This window comes from Vombatus ursinus, unplaced genomic scaffold, assembly GCF_900497805.2.
Source record: "Vombatus ursinus unplaced genomic scaffold, bare-nosed wombat genome assembly UNPS02000580.1, whole genome shotgun sequence".
In the NCBI taxonomy this organism is placed as follows: domain Eukaryota; kingdom Metazoa; phylum Chordata; class Mammalia; order Diprotodontia; family Vombatidae; genus Vombatus; species Vombatus ursinus.
Window position 1 is genome coordinate 9122738 of NW_020940358.1, and position 23595 is coordinate 9146332.

General features: G+C 38.9%; 1 protein-coding gene across 1 annotated transcript in view; it reads right to left on the reverse strand.

Moving 5' to 3' along the window:
• The window catches only part of CDH4 (cadherin 4), a 1142022-nt gene that overhangs the window by 181188 nt on the left and 937239 nt on the right, over nt 1-23595 (reverse strand). The window contains exon 8 of the mRNA XM_027850675.1: nt 2153-2325. Within this exon, the coding sequence (XP_027706476.1) occupies nt 2153-2325 (173 nt within the window). The remainder of the gene's footprint in view (nt 1-2152; nt 2326-23595) is intronic.

Here is a 23595-nt window from a genome sequence, read left to right on the forward strand (position 1 = left end):
GTCACCTTGGGAAGTAGGTGATACTATTATACTCATTTTATGGATGAAGAAACTGAGTCAAACATAAGTTAAGTGATTTGCCCAGAGTCACACAACTAGTAAGTGTCTGATGGAGACAACAATTCCACTACTTCCCATGCAAAGTTATCACCACAAAAGAGCTTTGTCAATTGTAAAGGGCTACAGCACGGATAGGGAACCTGCGATCTTGGCCCTCAAGGTCCTCAAGTGTGGCCCTTTGACTGAATCCAAACTTCACAGAACAAATCCCAATGGATTTGGATTCAGTCAAAGGGTTGTACTTGAGGACCTAGAGGGCCACATGTGGCCTCGAGGCCGCAGGTTCTCCATTCCTGGGCTATAGAGATGTGAGCAATTACTTTATGTTTCTGGATAAGGGACATTTATTTTCTGAACCTGAGTTGCATGAAATCTGAGTATGACCTTTAACCAATGTTTTTTTTCAATGTAAAGAAATATTTTTTGCTTTAAAAGAAGTATCATTTCAGGAGGCTGGCTCTAAAAAAATGAATTAAAGTTTAAAAATGAATCACTGTAAACTATTACCACTAGAGAAATAAGCTAATATAGCTTCTTTAAAAACCTGATGAAAATCTATGATATTATTCATTGACACTTATAAATACTTTTCTTTAGTAATAACTGTAATAATTTGTTCAGTCCATTTTCAGTCATGTCTGACTCTTTGTGACCCCATTTGAGTTTTTTTTTTTTTTTGGCAGATCCTGGAGTGTTTTGCCATTTCCTTCAGCTTATTTCACAAAGAGGAAACTGAGGCAAATAGGGTTAAATGACTTGTCCAGGGTCATGTAGCTAGTGCCTGAGGCCAGATTTGAACTCTTGAAGATGAGTCTGACTCCAGGCCCAGATCTCTATCCACCTACCTTCCTCAATGTTAATAATAGCTAACATTTATATAATGTTATGTGCCAGGTACTATGTTAAGCATTTTATAATTATTACCTCATTTCATTCTTATAACAACCCTGGGAGGTAGGTGCTATTTTTATCCCCATTTTATAGATGAAGAAATGGAGGTAACCAGGGATTAAGTGACTTGCCCAGGGTCAAACAGCTAGTGTGTTTCTGAGGCTGGATTTGAACTCAGGTCTTCCTGACTCCAGCCCCAGTGCTCCATGCACTATGGTGCCATCTAGCTGTCCCATAGTCACTCAGATACCAATATACTAAAGACCTATGATTGTATCAGCATAGGAAAGTCCAGTATGAGAACTTATAACATAAACACAATTCCAACCTCTCTTCAATGTAGTACCTAAGTCTTATGAAGTTGTCTGAGCCTCAGCAAGGTCACACACTTCTTCAGTGTTAAAGGTCAATTTTGAACCTTAATCCTCCTGTTTCCCAACCCAGAATTCTATCTACTACACCATAGTGTCTCCGTTCAGGACACTATTGTATAATTATTATTGTACCATACCAGTAGGGGTGCTATGAGGATTGTAGGAGATAATCATTGTGAAGGCAATTGGAGAAGCATAAAGTGTACTGCCCAGGAAGAATATCATGTTTTGAGGTCTTCCACTTCTGAGGAAGAGTTTGCATTCAGCCCCAGAGAGCCTCAATTTGGCAGCAACAGGAGCTCATGTTCAGAAAGGCAGTGGTAGTGTACCAAAGGCCCCAGAGACAGAGCCATACAGGGACTGGGGTGTCTGTGGTCTGGAAAGGCAAAGGGGAGAGGGCTTCTTAGGGGCAGGATCCCATTTAGGATGTACAAATCGTAGTGTTGTGGCTCTTCTTACTGATGAGCAGATGGAAAATGACAAATAGATAGGCAACTGCAGGGGAGTCCATTAACGTGCTGGGTGGTGAATCCACTACACATGAGGCTCTCCTCATGACATTACACTTGGACTCAGAGGCATGAGAACAAACATCCTAGGGCCAATTTTCCTGATTATTTCAAAATTGCAAAGTCTAAATAGCACAACATGGATTTTTGGAAGCTGTAAAGTAGACTGTACTGCTGAATAGGAACACACAAATGCAGATGAAAATCAGATTTTCTCTCGTGCTGGGAACATCTTGCAATTCTCTTCAAAAAGTAGATTAATGTTGTCAAATGGGGGCCATTATCACCAGAGATATCAACCCACCCACTTCATCTTACCTCTCGGTCCAGTCCAGCTGCTACAGTGACAATATCTCCCGTTTCACTGTTAATTGTAAACATATTCTGGGATGGGCTCTGAGGTGTCTGAGTCACAATGCGGTACCTCACCATACCATTGGCAGTGGTACTGTCATCAGCATCATTGGCTGTCACTGTCATCACATAAGTACCTGGAACAGAGAGAATTCAACACTACGTAAAGCAGAATTTACAATCATTGTTTGTTTTCATTTGGTTTGTTTCAAGGACTGGACTGAAGAGAGATAATTAAGTCCAAACCCTCATTTGTCAGGTGAGGAAACACATTCAGAGAGAAGTGACTTGCCCAGGATTACTTAATTAGTACTCGGTAGTAGAGTTGGCACAGAGCCCCTGGGCTCCTGGCTCCCAGGTTAGTACTCTTTCACATACTGTTCCCCTCACCAATCTCATTATTGACACATTTTATGAAGGACATAGACAAACTGAGGTGCATTCAGGAGATATGTGCCAGGATGGTGAGGGGGACCACAGACTATATCATCATAGGTTCAGCTGAAAGAACTAGGAGGGTTTAGTTTAGAGAAGAAAGATCTGTTCAATAAGAGTAACATGGCAGGAAGGATTGATGCTCAAAAATCTTCAATGGCTTTCCATGTCCTCCAGGATAAAATACAAACTCACTGGCCTAGCATTCAAGGGCTTCCACAATCTGACTCCAAATTGCCTTTTGAGTCTAATTTCCTATTAGTCCTTTCATGCACTCTTTGTTTCAGCCACACTTCACTTTTAGCTATTCTTTGAACTTAGCTTTACTTGTCCCATCTCTGAGCATTTGCACAAGCTGTTCCCCACACCTGATACCATTTCTGCTCATCTCTGTTTCTAAGAACCTTTATCTTCCTTCAAGGCTCAGATCAGGTAAGACTGCTTCCATAAACCCTTTCCTGATCACCTTTGCCCTAAGTTGTTAATTCTCACTTCTTCCTCCTCAAATTATGTTGTATTTATTTTTCTATGACACGTTATATTCCATGCCCCCAGGAGAACAAAATACATTGAAGACAGAAATGGTTTTATTTTTGCCTTTGTATCCCTGGCACTTAGCACAGGGACATTCAATTCAACAAACATTTCTTAAGGGCTTTCTAGATCTAGGTACAAGATGCCTTCACTTATTGGTTGACCCTCACATAGTAGAAGCTTAATAAATGTTGACAGAATTGGTCAAGGGGCACAGCTAGGATCAATGGGTGGAAGTCACAGCATAACAAACTCCAACTCACCAGAATGCAGCACTGGATTCCAGAACCAGCTCTACTGCTAAGTTCAAAGTACTAAATGAGTATAATCCTGGGCAAGTCACTGTTCTCTGAACCTTAGTTTCCTCACCTGACAAATGAGGGTTTGGACTTAATTATTTCTCCTAGATCCAGCCCCCAAAACAGAATGAAATATAGACTTTAAAGGAAGTCCATGAGGAAGGACTTTCTAATGGTCAGAGTTTTCTAAAAAGTAAGTAATGTTCTTTGAGGTAGTGGGGTCTCCTTTGCAGTGGGCCTTGAAGGGAGATATTGGAAGGCCAATTAAGAATATTGGAGAAGGTATTCTTATTCAGTAATGAGTTGGACAAGATAACCTTTGAGGCTCCTTCCAACTCTGAGATTGTGTGAATTTTTTTATAGGATCAAAGGCTCCTAAGATTTACACATAGGGTCTAGGCTTGGAGGGAATCTCATAGGTCATCAAATCCAGTCCTCTCATTTTACAGATGAAGAAAGTAAGACCTAGTGAAATTAAGTGACATGCCCAAGGTCACACAGGTAGCCAGTGTCAGAGATGTCATTTGGGCCCAGTACTTCGGTCTCTAAAGCCAGTGTTTTTCTACTGTACCCTGCTGCCTTCACATAGCTAGTCAGAAAAATAGGTGTTGAGCTCTCCCCAAACTCCTCTGAACACCTTTAAATAATGCCCTAAAACAAATTCTAACGTGGCAGAACCCATTGAAGAACAGAGTGAAACAACTTTTCAGCCCAAGACAAGTTAGAAAGTTGGCAGGAAAGGTCTGTCATACCTGGATGAGAGTGGAACCCAGTGCAGTGCAGGTTGCACTAGCACAGATTGGGCCCCAGCAAACTAGGAGCAGGCCTTGGGAATGACTGGATCAGCAGTGGCAGCAGCTACTTCTGGAGCTCTCAGGCCACAGATAGTAAAGGGGTAGAACAACTGGTCAGAAGGAGATTACAAGGGTCTTTTTTGCTGGCATTGGGGGAAGAACTCTGTTTCTTTGCCCATACTCAGATTTGGGTGACAGTCTTGGGTGGCAATTCTAGGGTGAGGAGGAGCAGTAGCCCACTAGAGTTTCTGGCCTCAGTGAAGCAGGCACCCTCATGACAGTTCCAGGTCAGAAAAGAGTGTTTGTGGTCACTCATAGACCAGAGCATAGGCTAGGAGAATAGTAAATACACATCTCCTCATATCATGCCACCTTGGAAGAATTGAAAACTTACAGATCCCTATAAGTGTCTCTAAAAACAGCTGCACAAACTCCTAGAAGCTTGGGACAGTGCACCCTCCACCTTGGAAGCAGAGCCCCACTTTAACAAAGAATTAAAAGTAAAAAAATTAGGCCGGGAAGATAAGCAAAACAACAGAATAAAATTCTGACTATAGAAAGTTACTATGGTAACAAGGAAGATCAAAACACACACTCAGAAGAAGACAACAAAGTCAAAACTCCTACATCTAAAGCCTCAAAGAAAAATGTGAACTGGTCTCAGGTCATGGAAGAGCTCAAAAAAGATTTTAAAAATCAAGTAAGAGACATAGAGGAAAATTTGGAAAGAGCAATGAGAGTGATACAAGAAAATCATGAAAGAAGAGTCAACAGCTTGGTAAAGGAAGCACAAAAAATACTGAAGAAAATAACAACTGAAAAAAGAGAATTGGCCAAATGGAAAAAAAAAAGGTATACAAAAATTCACTGAAGAGAAGAGATTCTTAAAAAGCAGAGTTGACCAAATGGAAAAAGAGGCACAAAAATTCACCAAAGAAAGGAACTCCTTAAAAAGTAAGATTGGCCAAAAGGAAAAGGAGGTGCAAAAGCTCACTGAAGAAAATAATTCCGTAAAAATTAAAATTAAGCAAGTGGAAGCTAATGGCTCTAAAAAACATCAAGAAATAATAAAACAAAACCAAAAGAATGAAAAGAATAGGAGATCATGTGAAATATCTTATTGGAAAAACAACTGACCTAGAAAATAGATCCAGGAGAGATAATTTAAAAATTATTGGGCTTTCTGAAAGCCATGATTAAAAATGAGCCTAGACAACATTTTTCAAGAAATTACCAAGGAAAACTGCTCTGACATTTTGAACAAAAGAGTAAAATAGAAATTCAAAGAATCTAACAATCACCTCCTGAAAGAGATCCCAAAATGAAAAGTCCCAGGAATATTATAGACAAAATCCAGAGCTACCAGTTCAAGGAGAAAATGTTGCAAGCGGCCAGAAACAATTCAAGTATCATGGAGCCACAGTCAGAGCAACAGAATACTTAGCAGCATACATATTAAAGGATTGGAGGGCTTGGAATATGATATTCCAGAGATCAAAGGAGCTAGGATTACAACCAAGAATCACCTGCCTAGGAAAACTGAGTATAATCCTTCAAGGGAAAAAACAAACATTCAATGAAATAAAGGACTTTCAAGCATTCCTGACAGAAAGACCAGAGCTGAATAGAAAATCTGACTTTAAAATACAAGACTCAAGAGAAGCATAAAAAGGTAAACAGGAAAAGGAAATCTTAAAGGACTTAATAAGGACAAACTGTTTACAATCCTACATGAGATTTATTTATTTATGTAACTCATAAAAATTTTCTCAGTATTAGGGCAGTTTAGAAGGAGTATATATATATAGAAAGAAGGCACAGGTGTGAGTTGAACATGATGGGATGATATCTAAAAAAATAAAATTAAGGGGTAGGAAAGAGAAATGCACTGAGAAAGAGGGAAAGGGGGAGACAGAATAGGGAAAAGTATCTCATATAAAAGAGGAATTTTTACAGTGGACAAGAATATGCAGTGGTGTAGGGGAATGCTTGAACCTTGCTCTCATCAGAATTGACTCAAAGAAGGAATAACATACACGCTCAATTGGGTATAGATATCTATCTTACCCTACTGGAATGTAGGAGGAGAAGGGTATAGCCAAAAGGGAGGTGCTCATAGAAGAGGAGGTAGATTGGGGCAAGGGGTAGTCAGAAGCAAAACACTTTTGAGGAGAGACAAGGCGAAAGGAGAATCAAATAAACAGGGGGGAAATAGGATGGAGGGAAATCCTATAATTAGGGAAATCCTCCATAGTTAACAATCATAACTGTGAAAAATTTTTTGAAGCTAGTTTCTCTGATAAAGGCCTCATCTCCCAAACACATAGAGAAATGAATTGAATTTATAAAAATAAGTCATTCCTCAATTGCTAAATGAGCAAAAAATATGAACAGTTTTCAGATGAAGTAATCAAAGCTATCTATAGCCATATGAAAAAATACTCTAAATCACTATTGATTGGAGAAATGCAAATAAAAACAATTCTAAGGTACTACTTTATACCCATTAGGTTGGCTAATAGGACAGAAAGAAAAATGACAAACGTTGGAGGTGATGTGGGAAAATTGAGACACTAATGCACTGTTGGTGGAGTTGTGAACTGATTCAACCATGATGTAGAGCAATTTGGAACTATGCCCAAAGAGCATGCTCTTTGACCTAGCAATACCACTAATAGGCCTGTTCCTGAAAAGAGATAAAAAATAATAAGGAAAAGGACTTATATATGCAAAAATATTTATAGCAGCTCTTTTCTGGTGGTAAAGAATTGGAAATTGAGGGATGCCCATCACCTGGCTAAACAAGTGGTATATGATTGTGACGGAACACTATTGTGCTATAAGAAATGATGAACTAGGTCCTCTCAGAAAAACCTGCAAAGACTTACATGAACTAATGCAAATGAAATGAGTAGAATTAGGAGAACATTGTACACAATAACAGCAATACTGTAAAATCAACAATTGTCAATAATTTAGCTATTCTCAGCAATAGAATGATCCAAGACAACTCTAAAGGACTTATGATGAAAAATGCTATCCATCCCCAAAGAACAAAAAAAAACACTGATGGAGTCTGAATACAGATCGAAGTATACTTTTAAAATTTTTCTTTATTTCTCATTTTGGTCTGTGTTTTCTTTTACAATATGACTAATTCGGAAATGTGTTTTGCATGACTATTCATGTATAACTCATATCAAATTGGTTGCCTTATCAATGAGGGGGGTGGGGAAGGAGGGAGAGAATTTGGAACTCAGTTTTAAAAATGAACGTTGAAAATTGTTTTTACATGTAATTGGGGAAAAACAAAACACCAAATTAAAAAAAAAGGCATTGTGAACACTGAGTGTGGTGAACACTGTACTAAACACCATGTTAGGAGGTGGAAAAATAACAAAAGACCAACACCTAAACATTTGTAAAAATCAGAAGACCATACTTGAAAGGGACCTAAGGAACCATAGTTTGACTCCTTGATTTTATATATGAGGAAATTGAAGCCCAGAGATATGAAATGATTTGTCCAAGGTCACACAGAAAGTGACAGGGTTATAATAATAATAGCTAGAACTTACACAGGGCTTTAAGGTTTGCAAAGCCTTCTACAAATATTATCATATTTTATTGTCACAACAATGATGGAGCTAGGTGTTATTATTATCTCCAGTATACAGATGAGGAAACTGAGGCAGGCAGTGGTTAAGTGACTTGCCAAAGGTCACACAGCTAGTAAGCATCTGAGTAAAAAACAAGTCTATTCTGGCCAATCTGAGAGTGTCACATACTAATTCCTTCCACAGCCAGGCAGGAATAACAGAGCAGGAAATTATGGCAGTGGAAAACAACGTTGGGCAACAGTTTAGATGAATCAGACTCCTCCAACAGTGTAGTACTGATATGTCCAGCCAGATTCAGAGGGAACTTTTATTTAGATGAGATGGAACATGTAATAGGGGAAAGAAAAGGATAGTAGGGCAGTGTGGTAGAAAGAGCACTAGATTTGCATTCTGAGGACTTGAGTTCAAATACCGACTGTGTCACTTATCACTTGTGTGATGTTGGACAACGCCACCTAATTTCTCTGACTTCCTTGTATGTAAAATGATGGGATTAGATTAGATCACCTCCCAGGTCTTTTTAGCTTTACATCCATGATTCTATGACTGAAAAAATTTTGAGACACTGGAAAAGCCTCTTTGACCCTCAGTTTTCTCATTTGTAAACCCAAGATAATAATACTTACACAATCTCCCTCACAAGATTGTTGGGGGGAATGTGCTTCGCAAATCTTAAAGAAATAGAAGTTTTTTTTATTTTTATCCTTACTACTGCTACCACCACCACCATCACTACCAGTGCTACTACTATTGCTGCTGCTACCTCCACCACCACCACCACTACTACTACTACTACTACTACTACTACTACTACTACTACTATTACTACTAACTACCACCACCACCACCACTACTACTACCCTACTACCACCATTATTTACCACCACCACCACCACTACTACTACTATTACTACCACTATTACCACTACTACTATTATTACTACCACCACCAATACCACCACCACTACCACTACTACTATTACTATTACTGCCACAACTACTACCATTACGACTACTACCACCATCATAGTAGGTTGAGAGATTTGCCCATTCTTAGTCTGTGTGATGAATAATAGAAAGTGACCTTGACTGGAAATGAGAGAAAATGGATTGTGGTCTCTCCCTCCTCAAATGTTCTTTGGGCACTTAGTCTGACTCACTCCTCTCACCCTATTAATCTCTATGTCATGGCACACTTAACTGTGTATGTGTTTGTACTCCCTCAAACTCACTGCCCCAGCCCCTCTAAATGGTAAACTACTTGGGGAAAGGGACTGTGTCATTTTGTAAACTTTTTATTTAGTACCTTAGAGGCAACAAGACCAGATTTGTAGTTAAGACCTGGGTTCAAATCCTGATTCACGCACACACATACATACATATATATATATATATATACACACACATATACATATACACACATATAAACCGTGTGACCCTGGTCAAGTCACCCAAACCCCACAAACTCCAGTGCCAAGCACAGTGTCTTGGACAAAGGAAATGTCAAATAAATGTTTATTGAACGTTGAATATAACATTTTGCTACTCTCCCTGAGTGACATTAGGTAGGTCACAACTTCTCAGAGTATGTTTCTTCATCTGTAAAATGGACACAATAATGCCTACTTTGTGATTATCAGACTTGTGAGGATTGAATGAGGTTATTGATGTGCATTTTAAAAGTAAAATTGCTATGCAAATATGTGACAATATTATACATAGTATTCCAAACTGAGGTTATTGGTTCTGGATAGTGGCATCTTCACAGAGACAATAATGGCAGTCATGATAATAATGCCAGCCTACTTTTTTTTAGTGCCTTACAGTTTGCAAGGGGCCATCTGCATAAAAATTCTGAGAAGTAGACAGTGCAAGTGTTGGTAGCTCTGTTACACACATGAGGAAACTAAGTTTCAGAGAAATGAAATCACCCAGGCTAGATAATTTATGGATGCTGAGCCCCCATTCCCAACCCCTCCACTTTTATGTACAACCTCCTATTGTTTTTCTGAGTTTTTATTTAGGGAAAGAACTTCCCTTTTCTGGGCCTGGTTTTCCTCAATGTCTATCCCTTGTTTTAACAGTGGATGATTGTATGGATGAAAATTCTCTTTGGGGCTGTAATATAGGTAGATGAGAGGCCTGCTATGTTATACATGTGTCCTCATACATCTTTCCAAGGGAAAAGAATCCCTAGCAAACTAGGAGTGCTAGTCTCTCTCTCTCTAAAAAAAAAAGAAAAAGAAAAAGAAAAGAAGAACATTATTAACTGCCTTTTGTACAAACCAACATGCAATAATTAAACTTATTTATAATCCAAAAGACCAAAGGCTCAATAAACTGATATGTAGTAGGCAGGATGAACAGAAGATCACGACAATGGCAAAGAGGAGGCTAATGATGTTGAGTTGTTCTGCAGCTGTATTTGACTTTTCATGACCCCATCTGGGGTTCTCCTGGCAAAGATACTGGAGTGGTTTTCCATTTCTTTCTTCAGCTTATTTTGCAGATGATGAATGGAGGCAAACAGGATTAAATGACTTGCCCAGGGTCACACTGCTAGTAAGCATCTGAGGCAGCATTTTAACTCATAAAGATGACTCTTCCTGACTCCAGGCCCAGCACTCCATCCACTGTGCACCTGGTTACCCCCAAGAGGAGGCTATTATACTTTAACTATAATTTCTGTCTGTCACCCCAGAATTTATTTATATTTTCTTTTTTTTTTGTAGGCAATGGGGTCAAGTGACTTGCCCAAGGTCACACAGCTAGTAAGTGTCAAGTGTCTGAGACCGGATTTGAACTCAGGTCCTCCTGCCTCCAGTGTGTCACCTAGCTGCCCCCTGTCCCGGCATTTCAAAGCAGAGAAAGAACTCTTAGTGCCAACATCACATTATTACAGTGTGAAGAAGTCCTTACTTTTACCACAATCAGAAAGGTGGGACATTTGAGCTGTGAAGACAGGAAGTCAATAGCGACTGCTAACAACCCTATTGCAGGTAACAACTTCTTCTCAGTGCTGGGCCTGGAGCCAGGAAGATCTGGGTTTAAATCCAGCCTCACACTCACTACCTGTGTGACCCTGGGCAAGCCACTTAACTTTTGTTTGCTTCAGTTTCTTCATCTGTCAAATGGGGATGATAATAGTACCTCCCTTCCAACTTAGTTTTGAGTATCAAATAAGATAATGATATAAAGTGCTTAGCACAGTGCCTGTCACATAGTAAGTGCAAGATAAATATTAGCTATTATTACTTTGAGGCAAAGGGAGGGAGAGACAGAATTTTTGGGTTAGTGTTCATTATGAGTGGTTGCAGAACTGATTATCTGGAGAAGAGTGAGAGGCAGTCATGTGAAAAGTCTGTATCAGCAGAGCAGTGTGGATCCAAGGCTGTGGTGCTTAGCATGTGCTCTTTTAGGTATGGCCATGAGGAAGTCTTGTATACCGTGAGATCTTGGGCAAAGAAAACCCTGAATATTTAGGTGATGTTACATGGCCAGGGAAGCTATGATCTGGAAACACCCTCTGAGCCCTTCCCTCTCCTCTTTGGTATATCTGTGCCAAAATTCATAGGATCCTGGTGGTCTGAGGTTGTAGAACACTTATGTAAAGACATAGTAGGTAGAAAGAAATATACTAGTAAATCATGGACCTATAGAGAACTATTGGGGAAAGTTGAAACATAAAAAATACTGAATTTGGTTGGATACATCAGTTTAGAAACTAGCTTTAGCTTACTTATTTTGTTAGGAAAATCATCTTTAAATAGATGTTAAAAACTTCTTTTTAATTGTAACAATGGAATAAAGGAAAAAGAGAAAGGGAGAAGAAAGGGAGGAGAAAAAGGAAAATGAGGACAGAGTAAGGTAGGGGGAGACAAAAAAGGGAGAGAGAAGGGAGAAGAGAAAATTGAGAGAGGGAAAGAGAGGGAAAGAGAAGGTATGGGAAGGAAGGGGGGAAGGAGAAAGGGAGAGGGAGAAAAAGAGGAAAGGGAGACAGGGTGAGAGAGAAAGGAGAAGAGAATGAAAGAGAGAGGGAGACAGAGATGGGGAAGAGGGAGAGTGGGGAAGAAAGAGAGGGAAGGGAAAGAGGGAAGGAGAGAAGGAGAGAGGGGGAAAAAAGAGGAAAGGAAGAAAGGGAGGGAGAGGGAGAGGAAGAGGGAGAGAGATTGAGATTCTAAAGCATTTGTGGCCTAAATTCTAACATATCTGACTTGAGAATTTTTATGGGCATAAAACTTTCTTGGCTTTAAAGTAAAGCAATTGGAGTTTAGGAAAGTGTCATTGCTCCACTAGTAGTAGAAATAGATAAAAGAGATTCTTTCAAATACATAAGAGGTACTAACTAGATGGGGTCTGCAACTGGGACTTTTCTCTCTTCATCACTTTCCCTGGGAGTTTCCTTATGGTTACCAATCATTTCTGATACCACCGATAGTAGCAATACCACAGGAAGACTGCTCTACGTTGCGACTTTCGGCTCTGGATAATTCTACTCTTTCTTTTCCCCCTCCTTTGGCTTCTGGAATTAGTGGTCATGAAGGAACAGAGGCAGCTTCCTAATAGTTCTGCTGAGCTGCACCATGGAAGTGGAAGAAGCCACAGAAGCAATATAATAAGAATCAGAGGGGACCTCACCCCTAATACCGTCTGCCTCTGTTTCCTTGGATGCTGCCAAACCTTCCACAGTGGCCTAGCCTACCAGGAAGGGAGGTTGAGTCAAGAGAGCTACCAGAGTGAGCGTGCTACATTTACTTGCTTCTAAAGAACGAGATTGTTCAGGATTGGGAAGTCCAAATGCCAAGAAGGTGAGAGGTGGTGGGAATTAATGATAAACACACAAACAAAAACAACATCCTGGAAGAAATGGAGTACTGAAGGGAACAGCGAACATCATTTTTTCCTTCTGAGTTCCACAACTACATGACATCATCCTTTATAAATGAGGGTTGCTGTAATTAAAATCATCAATTCACCCAACATTTAATAAGTAGCTTCTGTGGGAAAGGCACTGACCTAGACACTGGGGATACTTTAATGAATCTGCTATCTCATTATTGTGGGTACTTTCTCTAAGAGTGCAGATGAAAAAACATCCAGGCTTCTCACCCTGTGAAGTTCTTGTCTATATCTTCCAAAAAATCCTCCATGTTGGGGTTCACCCAACATACTGGAGAGTCATCTGTTGACATTGAGTGGATAGAAGGAGTACATGTAGGTTGTCCATTGATTATCACCTTTCCTATACAACCAGCTCACTTACTTTTTTTGTTTTATACACCTCTCTGAGAGTATTTGTGATGCCACTTCTCTTGTGCAATTCTTTGTAAGCAATGTGTTTCAGCCTACTAACACCCACCTTACACCTCTCCACTGCACTTGGAGTGATCTTCAACCCTAATTCTTTAGAGACTGTGGTATTCACAGCCATTCAGTACTAATATTTAAAAGAAGGACCCTTGTTTCAGGGAGAAGTTTGGGATCATTCAAAAAACTGTATAATTTTCCAAAGGCAACCCAGTTTTTCTCTCATCCTGTTCTGTTCTTTCTATCTATAAAGCACTTAGCACAGTGCCTGGCACATAGGAGTGATATATAAATATTAATTATTATTATCTGTAAAATTTGTTAAAGATATATATATGCTGATGAACCAATTACGTAACTTGTCCATATAAATCTAGGTAATTAGCATTCTCTTTTAAAATTAATTTATTTATTTTTAGTTTTCAACATTCAATTCCACAAGATTTTGAGTTTCAAATTTTCTCCTCATCTCGTCCCTCCCCCCCCCCCAAGATGGCATGCATTCTGAATACCCTTTCCCCTAATCTGCCTTTCCTTCTATCCCCCTACTCCTCTTAACCCCTTTCCCTTCAATTTTCCTGTAGGGCAGGATAGATTTCTATACCTCATTTCCTGTATATCTTATTTTGCAGTTGCGTGTGAAAACAATTTTTTAACATTTGTTTTTAAAACTTTGGGTTCCAAATTTTTTCCCTTCCTCCCTCCCCACCCACCCTCATTGAGAAGGCAAGCAACTTGATACATGTTATACATGTGTAGTCATGCAAAACATTTCCATAGTAGTCAAGTTGTGAAAAACTAAGTGTATTTCCCTTAATCCTATCTTGCCCCCATTTATTCTATTCTCTCTTTTGACTCTGTCCTTCTTTAGTAATTAGCATTCTTCCTCTATTTAGTTTTCTTCACATGGATAGTAAGGCTGAGCTCTTTTGAGTAATTGTGGTTCTCATTTAGGAGCCTCCACAGTGTTTCAGACCTTGTTGTAATCAGAAAATGATATGTGCCAACAGAAGCATCTGTAGGGTCCCAACACCTAGAGGAATCTCATTTCCACTTGGACTCTGAGCTGTATCTCACCAATAATGGTGGCAAAGCCCCATTTCCTTTTATGCCTCAGTTGGCATGAATAATCAAAGGGTCATTAAACAAAGTTCATTCTGCTGTCCCATCTTCACTGAGCCTTGATGATTCTGTCAGATGCATGTGAGACATTTTGTTGGAGGACAGCCTTTAAGGCAATATTTTGCTGTACTGAATTACAAAACTTTTTGTAAGTAACAAACACAATAAAATTCTAGTATTCTCTGTATCTTTCAGTTAATTGTGTGATAGTAAAGATGTGGTCTACTATAGAGTATCATTTAGAAAGTCCTACCTGGTCCCTTCCCATAGCTTCATCAAGAATATTCTTTTCTTGGGAGGATTTTGAAGAGATGGGAAAGTAGGGATTTAGGGACATAAAGGCAAAAAAAAAAAGATTCTCTGCTCTCAGAGAGCATGTATTCTGCTGGGATGTTATATTATGTGCATAGATAATTAAAAGGAAGGCAATATGAGGAGATAAACTTGTAATATGGTGGTGATTTTGGTAGGGTTGGAAAAGGTACTACATTGAAGTTGACTTCTAAGCTGAGACTTAAAGGAATTTACAGATTCTGAGAAGTAAACTGAGGAGGGAGAAAATTCCAGGCATGGGGGGGGGGACACCTTGTGCATAAGCAAAGAGGTGGGAAATGGGCATAACAACAACAATCATCCATTGGCTTTGAAGTCAGAAGAGAGGGGTTGAATTACTACTCTGATATTTATGAGTTTTGTGAACCCAGGGAATCTACTTGACTGTACCTTGGTTTCTTCCTCTGAAAAACGGAGATAATACTTATATTACCTACCTCATAGTGTTTTTCTGCATGAAGGTCTTTATAAAAATTTACCTCCTATAGAAAAGTAAGTTATTTTATAGCATTTTATATATCCATTTTTTTCTTTGGTTCTCGCAACAACGCTGTGAAACAGGGCAAGGCCAGTACTATGATCTCCATTTTAAAGACAGGAAACAGAGGCCCAGAGAGGTGATGTGACTTGCTCAAATTGGCTAATTATTGGCAGAGTTGAGTTAAAGTCTTTTCATCCCTAGTCTAGTCCTCTTTCTGCTACAATACCCTGCTTTTGATCCAACATCAAAATGAAATATCCTTTGAATTGCTTTTCTAGTAATGGGGATGGAGCTATGCTAAAACTACCCACAATCTCTCTCCTCGTCTCTTGTGGTTGAAGATAAGCATTTATGAGATGAGTTGTGATTATGAAATATAACGAAGTCAATTGGCCTGCATGGGCGCATAACCTACATCTGTTTTAGTCTTAGAACCTGTTTCCAAACAGCTGAGTTTGCCAAAGTGTAACTAGGAATTTTCATACCTGGGATAGAGTGTGGGTGCGGGCAGAGCAGATCTGGGGAGGGAGAAGGAGGAAACACACCTTAGGAAATCACAAGGTTTCTATATTGCTTAAGAATTGGCCACTATGAGAGAAATAAAAAGTAGGGTTGGCTACTGGGAAAAGGAAGTATTCCCTGGGATGATGCTGCCTGTACCCTTTAAATTTATGTACCCCAGGACAAAGCCCTCATTGCCTTACTCTAGTTATAGAAGTACAGAATCACCACAGGCTGACACACTATTATAGTTTTCATTAAGAGAGTTCGCATGAGGAGAGCCCGTAAGGTTCTGGGTAATTTTGTGGCATATAGAGATAGAATGAGGCTAGCTCTTATCTTTAATAGTATGTGAGTTGAGTTTAAACTTCAAACTTTCAGAAGCTTTCCCCCATAGCTCAGCTCATCTCATCTCAACTCTTGCTACTTATAATATAACTAATCAGATTCTGTGTCACAAGGACAGGAGCAAGAGAAATCAGTTGTGAATAGAATCAGACAACTACAGAGGCTGAAGGGAGCTGAGAGTCCATCTACTTCAATCCATACCTGAACAACATTCCTAATCAGGGGTGATGTTCTTTCTGCTATATAAGGTAGGATATGATAGAGAAAAGAAAAGATATAGGTAAAGGGTTCTAGAAATAATTGAGAGGGAATCCTTTCCCTGTGGATATCAGAGAAGGCTTCATACAGGAGGTGGCACCTGAGCTGGGCTTTAAAGGCAGATTAATAATAATAATAATAATAATAATAATGTTTGCTATTTACATTTAAATTTGTCAAAATACCATATATAAATTATGTATATATGTAAACAGCTTAATTTGATCCTCCTAACAATGCTATGAGGTCGATTTAGAGGTAGTATTTTTTGTATTTTTTTTTTTTTACCATTCTATAGACAAGGAAACTCAGTTTGAAATAGGTTAAGTGACCATATACTCAGCCTATAAATTTTAGAGATGGGATTGAAATCCAGATCTCTCCTGATTCTAAGGCCAGTGCTAAATAGGAAGATATTAGGAAGGAATATGTTGTAAGCATGAGGGAATGGCCAACTTATATGCAAGAAAGCAGAAGAATACATGGTATAGGTAACAGCTAGTATTAGTAGAGTTTGGGTGGAAGGGCAACTATATAAAGGGGACTAGTAGGAGAATAAGATGGAAATACCAGTAGAAACCAGATTGTGGAAGGCCTTGAATGCCATGCCAAAATTTTGTATTTTATTCAATGAAGGAAAGTGACTTGGCATTCACTGTTAGAGATTTTGAACTTTGCTGCTTTATATACCTTTGGAGTATTAATCAGTTTTCTCTATTATGTACTTTCAGAGACTGACTGTATTTTCCCAAGGTGACTCCATTGCTTCCAGGTGGTACCTTAAGCCCTTGGCAAAATTGGCTCTATAAAGAAAGTGCTAATGAATGGAATATTAACCTAATTCATGCTTGGTAACTCACACTGAAAAGTCAAAGAAACAGACTGGCTTTGAGTTAGTCAACCGAGAATTAGAAGGTTTGAGTTCAACCCCTACCTATCTTGTATACTTATGAGCTGGGTAGAGGGGGAGGATCTTGTATAAGTCCCTTAACCTCCCTATGCCTCCATTTCCTCATCTGTAAAAGGGAAATACTGATAGCTGCAATACCTATCTCACAGAGTTGTTGTGAGAATAGTACTTTATTAATCTTAAAAGCTTTAGAGTTACTATTACTGTTATAACTTTGATACTCTTGTTTTCATGAGAATGTAGGACTTTGCCATACATGCTACATTTATTTACCTGTTGAGTTAAAAACATTTTAAAAAGTCAGAGATTTGAGATGTTAAATTCTAGGACCCACACCAGTAAGTTCCATTGATGAAAAATCAAATTAGCCAAATGGTGACAATATCTCCCAGGCACCCAAAGGGATTACTGTGCGCAGGCAATGATAACCTGATTACTGCACATTAGATCTTCATTAACCTATAAGTCAAGTTCATCTATCACCCATGATAGAATTAATGTATGACATTTTAAAGCTGATCTACCATTAAAAAGCCCTAATGCACTTCTAAGTCACAGATGAAATCCTTTCCATGCAATTCCATTTTAACCTAACAAACATTTACTAAGTGCCAGCTATGGGCAAGGCATTGTGTTAGGTACCACAAAGGAAACTGATATACATGCAATCCAGTTCTCGGATTCAAAGAGCTTATAGGCCAAGAAAGGACTATAATATAGAACTCAAACAAAAAAATGGTAGGACTTAAGAGGAAAGAGAAGTTCCAACCAGCTTCTTGAGGTAGAAGAAAGAGAAATAGAGGTTTTGTGGTGGTGGCAATGGGATATGAGTAAGCCAATATACTAATGAGAGTCCTCTTTGTTAAGAAGCTACTTAGGATGTGGTTACTTGACAGAGATGCACGACAGGGAAACATAGAAAAGGGAATGATTGCTATTTAGAATCACTAACAATATGGTAACATGTCCATTTCTTCCTTGCTATCCAGAAGACAAGCATGGTCTAGAAAAAAAATCTGAGGTATTAGAGAAAGACTAGAGATATGATCTTGAACAAATCACTTACAGGTAGTGTGTGGGAAAGTGGGAACAGCACTGGCTTTGGGGTCAGAGGATTTATGTTTGAATCTTAGATTAGTCCATTAGTACTTTGTGACACTGGACAAGTCACTTCATCTCTCCAGGCCTCAGTTTCCTCACCTGTAAAATGATAAGGTTGGACTTGATGACCTTTGAGGCCCCTTTCAGCTCAAAATCTGTGATCTTTTGACTGCTTTGGGCTTCAGTTTCCTCTGTATAATAAGGGAACTGGATGAGATGATCTCTAGGGCTCTTTTCTAGGCTTTGACATTCTTTGATTCTATGAAAGACTGAAATATCTGACAAAGAAGAAAGCTATGAAGGAGAACTTAAATCTTAAATCCTAATATGATAGAACTGGAAGGGATGAGAATTGAATGACAGAGATGATATTAGAACACAGATTTCCTTATTTCCAGTCTAGATCCTTTTGACTTCACCTCAGTGTTTCTCGAGAAACATTATTTTGTTATGTCTGAGAACAATATTTATCACATCTGTATACATGGGTCTATATAATATATATATATATATTATATATATATATATATGTATATGTATATATTCCCCTCTTGGCTTTATCCCAATTGAACTCAGAGCACCCAAATATTTTAGGTTCAAAATACTCTGTGTGTCTTCACTCTAAAACTGTAGTTTCTGAGCCCCCATCAGTGAGCTTACATTTAATAGGCAGTCAGTATACATAATTATCTCATAGCAAAGGTATTTACTGAGATAGCATCACATGAATAATAGTAACAACACATTTTCTTACAAAGACACACAACATATGTGAAAAGAGTGAGCACACACATTTAGTAGATATTATTATATACAGTAGGAGACATTTAGGGAACACATGTGGCCAAAGCAAGTCATATCACTGACCCTGATATATTCATGTTGTTCCCCCTACGTTCACTCAACTGGGCTCCCTGGGTCTACTCTTTTTCACAACTCAACTCCCATTGCTTCTTACATTAACTACCTGTTTAGTCTGCAAAGTCCTTAGCAGTGAGGGGCCTGGGGCAACTGAGGATTTTTATTTCAACTGTATCCTGTCTGTTGGATGCGTAGACTTATAGGTTGGAAAGGTTATCTAGTCTTATCCATACCTTAACAGGAATATCCTATAATATGTCTCTGATAATTACTCACCCTGCTGTGGGTTAAAATCTTTCAGTGATGGGGAACTTACTATTTCTTTTTAATTCATCAAATATTTATATAATACCTAGTATATATAAGGCACTATGCTGGGTGCTGAGGGGTATAAAAAATGAATGGAACGCATCATTTTATGAGTTAGCCCATTCCACTTTTGAGCTGCTGTAATTGTTAAGATGTTTTTCCTCATATGTAGCTGAAAACTACCTGCAGAATTTCCACCCATTGATCCTAATTATGCCCACTGGGGCTAAGTGGAATGAGGATACTTTCTCTTCTACCTGACAGCCCTTCAAGTGCTTGAAGACAACTATCACATCCTCCCTAAGTATTCTCTGTATTAAACACTTCCAGGTTCTTCAGCTGATCCTTCTATGACATATTTTCACGTTTCCTCCAGTTTGCACTCTTCTGGATATATCCCAGCTTATCAATGTCCTTCCTAAAATGTGGTGCCCTGAATGAGACACAATATTAAAGATGTGGCCTGACCAGGGCAGAGAAAAATGGAAGTATTATTGCCCTCCTTCTGGTTAAGTATTAATACTTCTTTTAATGCAATCTAAGATCCAACAATATTTTTAGCTGCCATGCAAAACATATTAATTTATACTGTGCTTACAGTCCACTAAAATCCCTCAGCATTTTCAAGTCTTTCTGCATGCATTTTAGTTTTTGAACACAAGTAGAGTACTTTACATTTATCCCTATTAAATAAAGCCAATGGATAATGAACTAGGTGCAGAATTGAGTAGGACAAAACAAGTGAATTGAATCTCATTTGGGAAATTAGTGACCCCAAGAGTCTCCCGGAAGTAAAACTGTATTTTTAATGTCAATATTCTTTTGTGATGTCATATGATCATGAATCATAGAACAGTGTAATCTACCCCCCTTCCATGTGGTTGACCCAATAGGCAATGGTGATATCACAGTGGTCACAAATAGACTGTAGCATATTAACAACTAAGAATTATGTATGAGTGGCATGAAAGAGACCATCAAAGTGATATGTGACTGGGAAAGGAAGTAGATTAGTTATGTAGTACAGGTGATTGGCAATCCATATGTTAAATTAGTACCATGAAGGAAGTACCATGTGTGATTAGCACATTGGGTGGACCCACTGTTGAGGATTTATGGGAAACATGGACAAAAGTTATATAGGATACTTTAGATGGGTTATAAAATGTGCTTCTGGGGAAGCATTCATATTGATGGCATCATATCTTATTATATTCAGTGCTTTATTTCAGTTTGTTGAAAACTTTTTTAATCCTATTTTTGCCATCACACACACACACACACACACACACACACACAGTACTTCTTTGCTCTTCCTTTAACCTATCATTCTTAGATTCCCTGGCTTCCTTTAAGATTTAGGGCAAACACTGCTTCCAGTGAGTTTTTTTCCCAGTCCTTAAAGCTACTGGTGGTTTCGTTTCTAAGGTTACCTTCTATCTATTCTATATTTATCTACTATGTACAGAGTTAAACATGTTGTCTTCATTAGAATATAAACTCTTTGATGACAAGGACTGTTTTGATTTTTTTTATCCCTATGCCTATCATAGTGCCTGTTATATAGTATACATTTAAGAAATACTTGTTGATTGATTGATACCATCTGCAGATTTGATAAGTATATCATCTATGATTTCATCCAAGTCATTGATGAGAATGTTGACTCGAACAGGACCAAGGACAGATCCTTGAGGCATTCTAATAAACACTTCTCTCCATTTCACAATGGTACATTCATCATTCAGAGCATGCCAGGAAGAGAGTTATCTTCTTACTACAAAATGATAATTTAATGTTCTCTTACTTGAGTGTATTGATATTCAGACAAAACAAACAAGATATTAACTGGGAGAATCATACCTGGCCATTGAATTTTGTGAAACAACAACTAAAAGAAAACAAAACCAAATCTTAAACTTGACTTCTGTGATTAAAAATAAAATGTTTAAATAAATATTTCACATGGATTTGTAGCTTTCAGTCCTTACCTACCCTGAGAAGTATCCCGTATATTCTTGAATGAACAGCATATGTTACAGAACCATTAAAGGTTTGTTAACCTTTGCAGTCTAATTTTGACCTACAAGCTACTTAATTTAATCATCCCCCCATAGAAAAGGATTGAATCATTAGAAGCCAGCTTGTAGCAATAGCTATATTACATCAGATCTTCATTAACTCAAGCTAATAATGGCTGTGGACTAATGTAACTCTCCTCTCTCTCCTCCCCCTTCTTTCCTGTTTCTCAAATGAGAAACTGCCCATTCAGTGGCCTAAGTTTATGGGGGTGGGGTAGAGAGCAGGGAGGGATAATGAGGGCAATGTAAACTGAATTTTTAATTGGACCTCAATTTAATCAGCCTCTAAGACATGAAATTCCTAGTTTCAGAACTACCTTCAGTCTTCAAAAAGAGGAACGAACAACCAAAAGAAAGGGAGAAAGAGAGAGAAGGAAGGATGTATAGAGAAAGGAGAGTGAAAGAGAGAAAGAAAAGAAGGAAAGAAGGGAGGGAGGAAGGAAGAGAAAGGGAGGGAGAGGGAGGGAGAGGTAGAAAAAGAGGGAGAGAGGGAGAGAGAGAGAGAGTGTGTGTGTCTATCATATTTATAGGGAACACGATTGGAGGTGGAGGACAGGGGCTGCATTCTTTGGCTCAGGAATCAAGAGCGCGCATGCACACACTGGTTCCTGCCTCCTCACAGTGCTGTACAGGTAGTACCAGTTTCCCTGCTGATTCTCTTCTCAGGAACTGGGGGAAGCTTGGACTTGACAAAGGCCTTGCACTGTAAATAATTCTTAAAGCACAACCCTTGCCAATCCCAGGCTCCTGCCAGCTCCCGAGAACATGAAAAGAGGAGGAGGAGGAGCAGCACATGTCTTTCCATCCCTCCCTCCTTCCCACAGGGAGTGTGGGTGCTTACTTGCTAGGAGCAAGGACAGCCTAAGTAAACTAGCTTAATAACCCAAAAAGGTGGTCAAGGCTTTTGCAGAAAAAAAGCGCTAATATTAAACAATCCTCTTTTACTCATCCTAGAAGCCTGGATTTTAAACTTTTGCTTTTCCCTTCTTTTTTAAAAACAACACAGGAAAGCAAACAATGGGATTTAAAAGCCTAAAAAATAGCAACCTGTGCTTCTTATAAAGTGAATCTAGTGGAAAGGGAACAACATGTAGCATTGGATTCTAATTTAGAAAGATCTGATTCTGAATCCTGACTCAGACATTTACTGACTGTGTGACCTTGAATAAGTACCTTTACTGCTTTGAACCTCAGTTTCTTCATCTGCAAAATGAGGACAAGACCAGTAGCTACCTGACATAGGTATTGTAGGGATCAAATGAGATCTTATATGTAAAGAACTTTGTAAACCCTAAAGCACTTTATATTATTGTCATTATTTTCTGTGTATAAATAAATAATTTCTTCAATGTGGAAAGGATAAACACTAAACCAGAAGTCTGACACTGCCACCAGCCTGGCATAAACTCTCATCACCTTAAGCTTGGACTATTGCAATAGCCTGCTGCTTGGACTCCCTGCCTCAGGTTTTTCCCCACTCTAGTCCATCCCCTACTGTTGTCAAAGTAGTTCCTAAGGCATAGGTCTGACTATGTCACCCCCTTGATCAATAAGCTCCAGCGGCTCCCTATTACTTTTGGGATCAAATATAAAATTCAGTCGTGTTCAAAGCCCTTCATAACATCCCTTGACCCCTACCTTTTCAGTCTTCTTACATCTTACTCCCCAGCATGTTCTCTATGAACCCAGGGACACTGGCCTCCTGTTCCTCTCACAAGAAACTTTATCACCAGATTCTGGGCATTTTTACTGCCTCATGCCTGGATTTCTCTCCTTATCATCTCTACCTCTTGACATTTCTGGCTTCCTTTAAGTCTCAACTAAAAAAAATTCCACCTTCCGTAAGAAACTGTTTTCCCATCTCATTCAATGCTAGCATCCCTCTGTTTTATTATCTCCAATTTATCTTGTATATATTTTGTTTGTATGTAGTTGTCCACATGTTGTCTCCACCATTAGACTATGAGCCTCTTGGGGGGCAGAGGCTATCTTCTGCCTTTCTTTGTATCCCCAGTGCTTAGCACAGTGTCTAGAACATAAGAAGAGCTTAATAAATGTTTATGGACTGGCTGACTTAGTCAGGAGATGCTGCCTCTAATTCTGGCTCCACTAT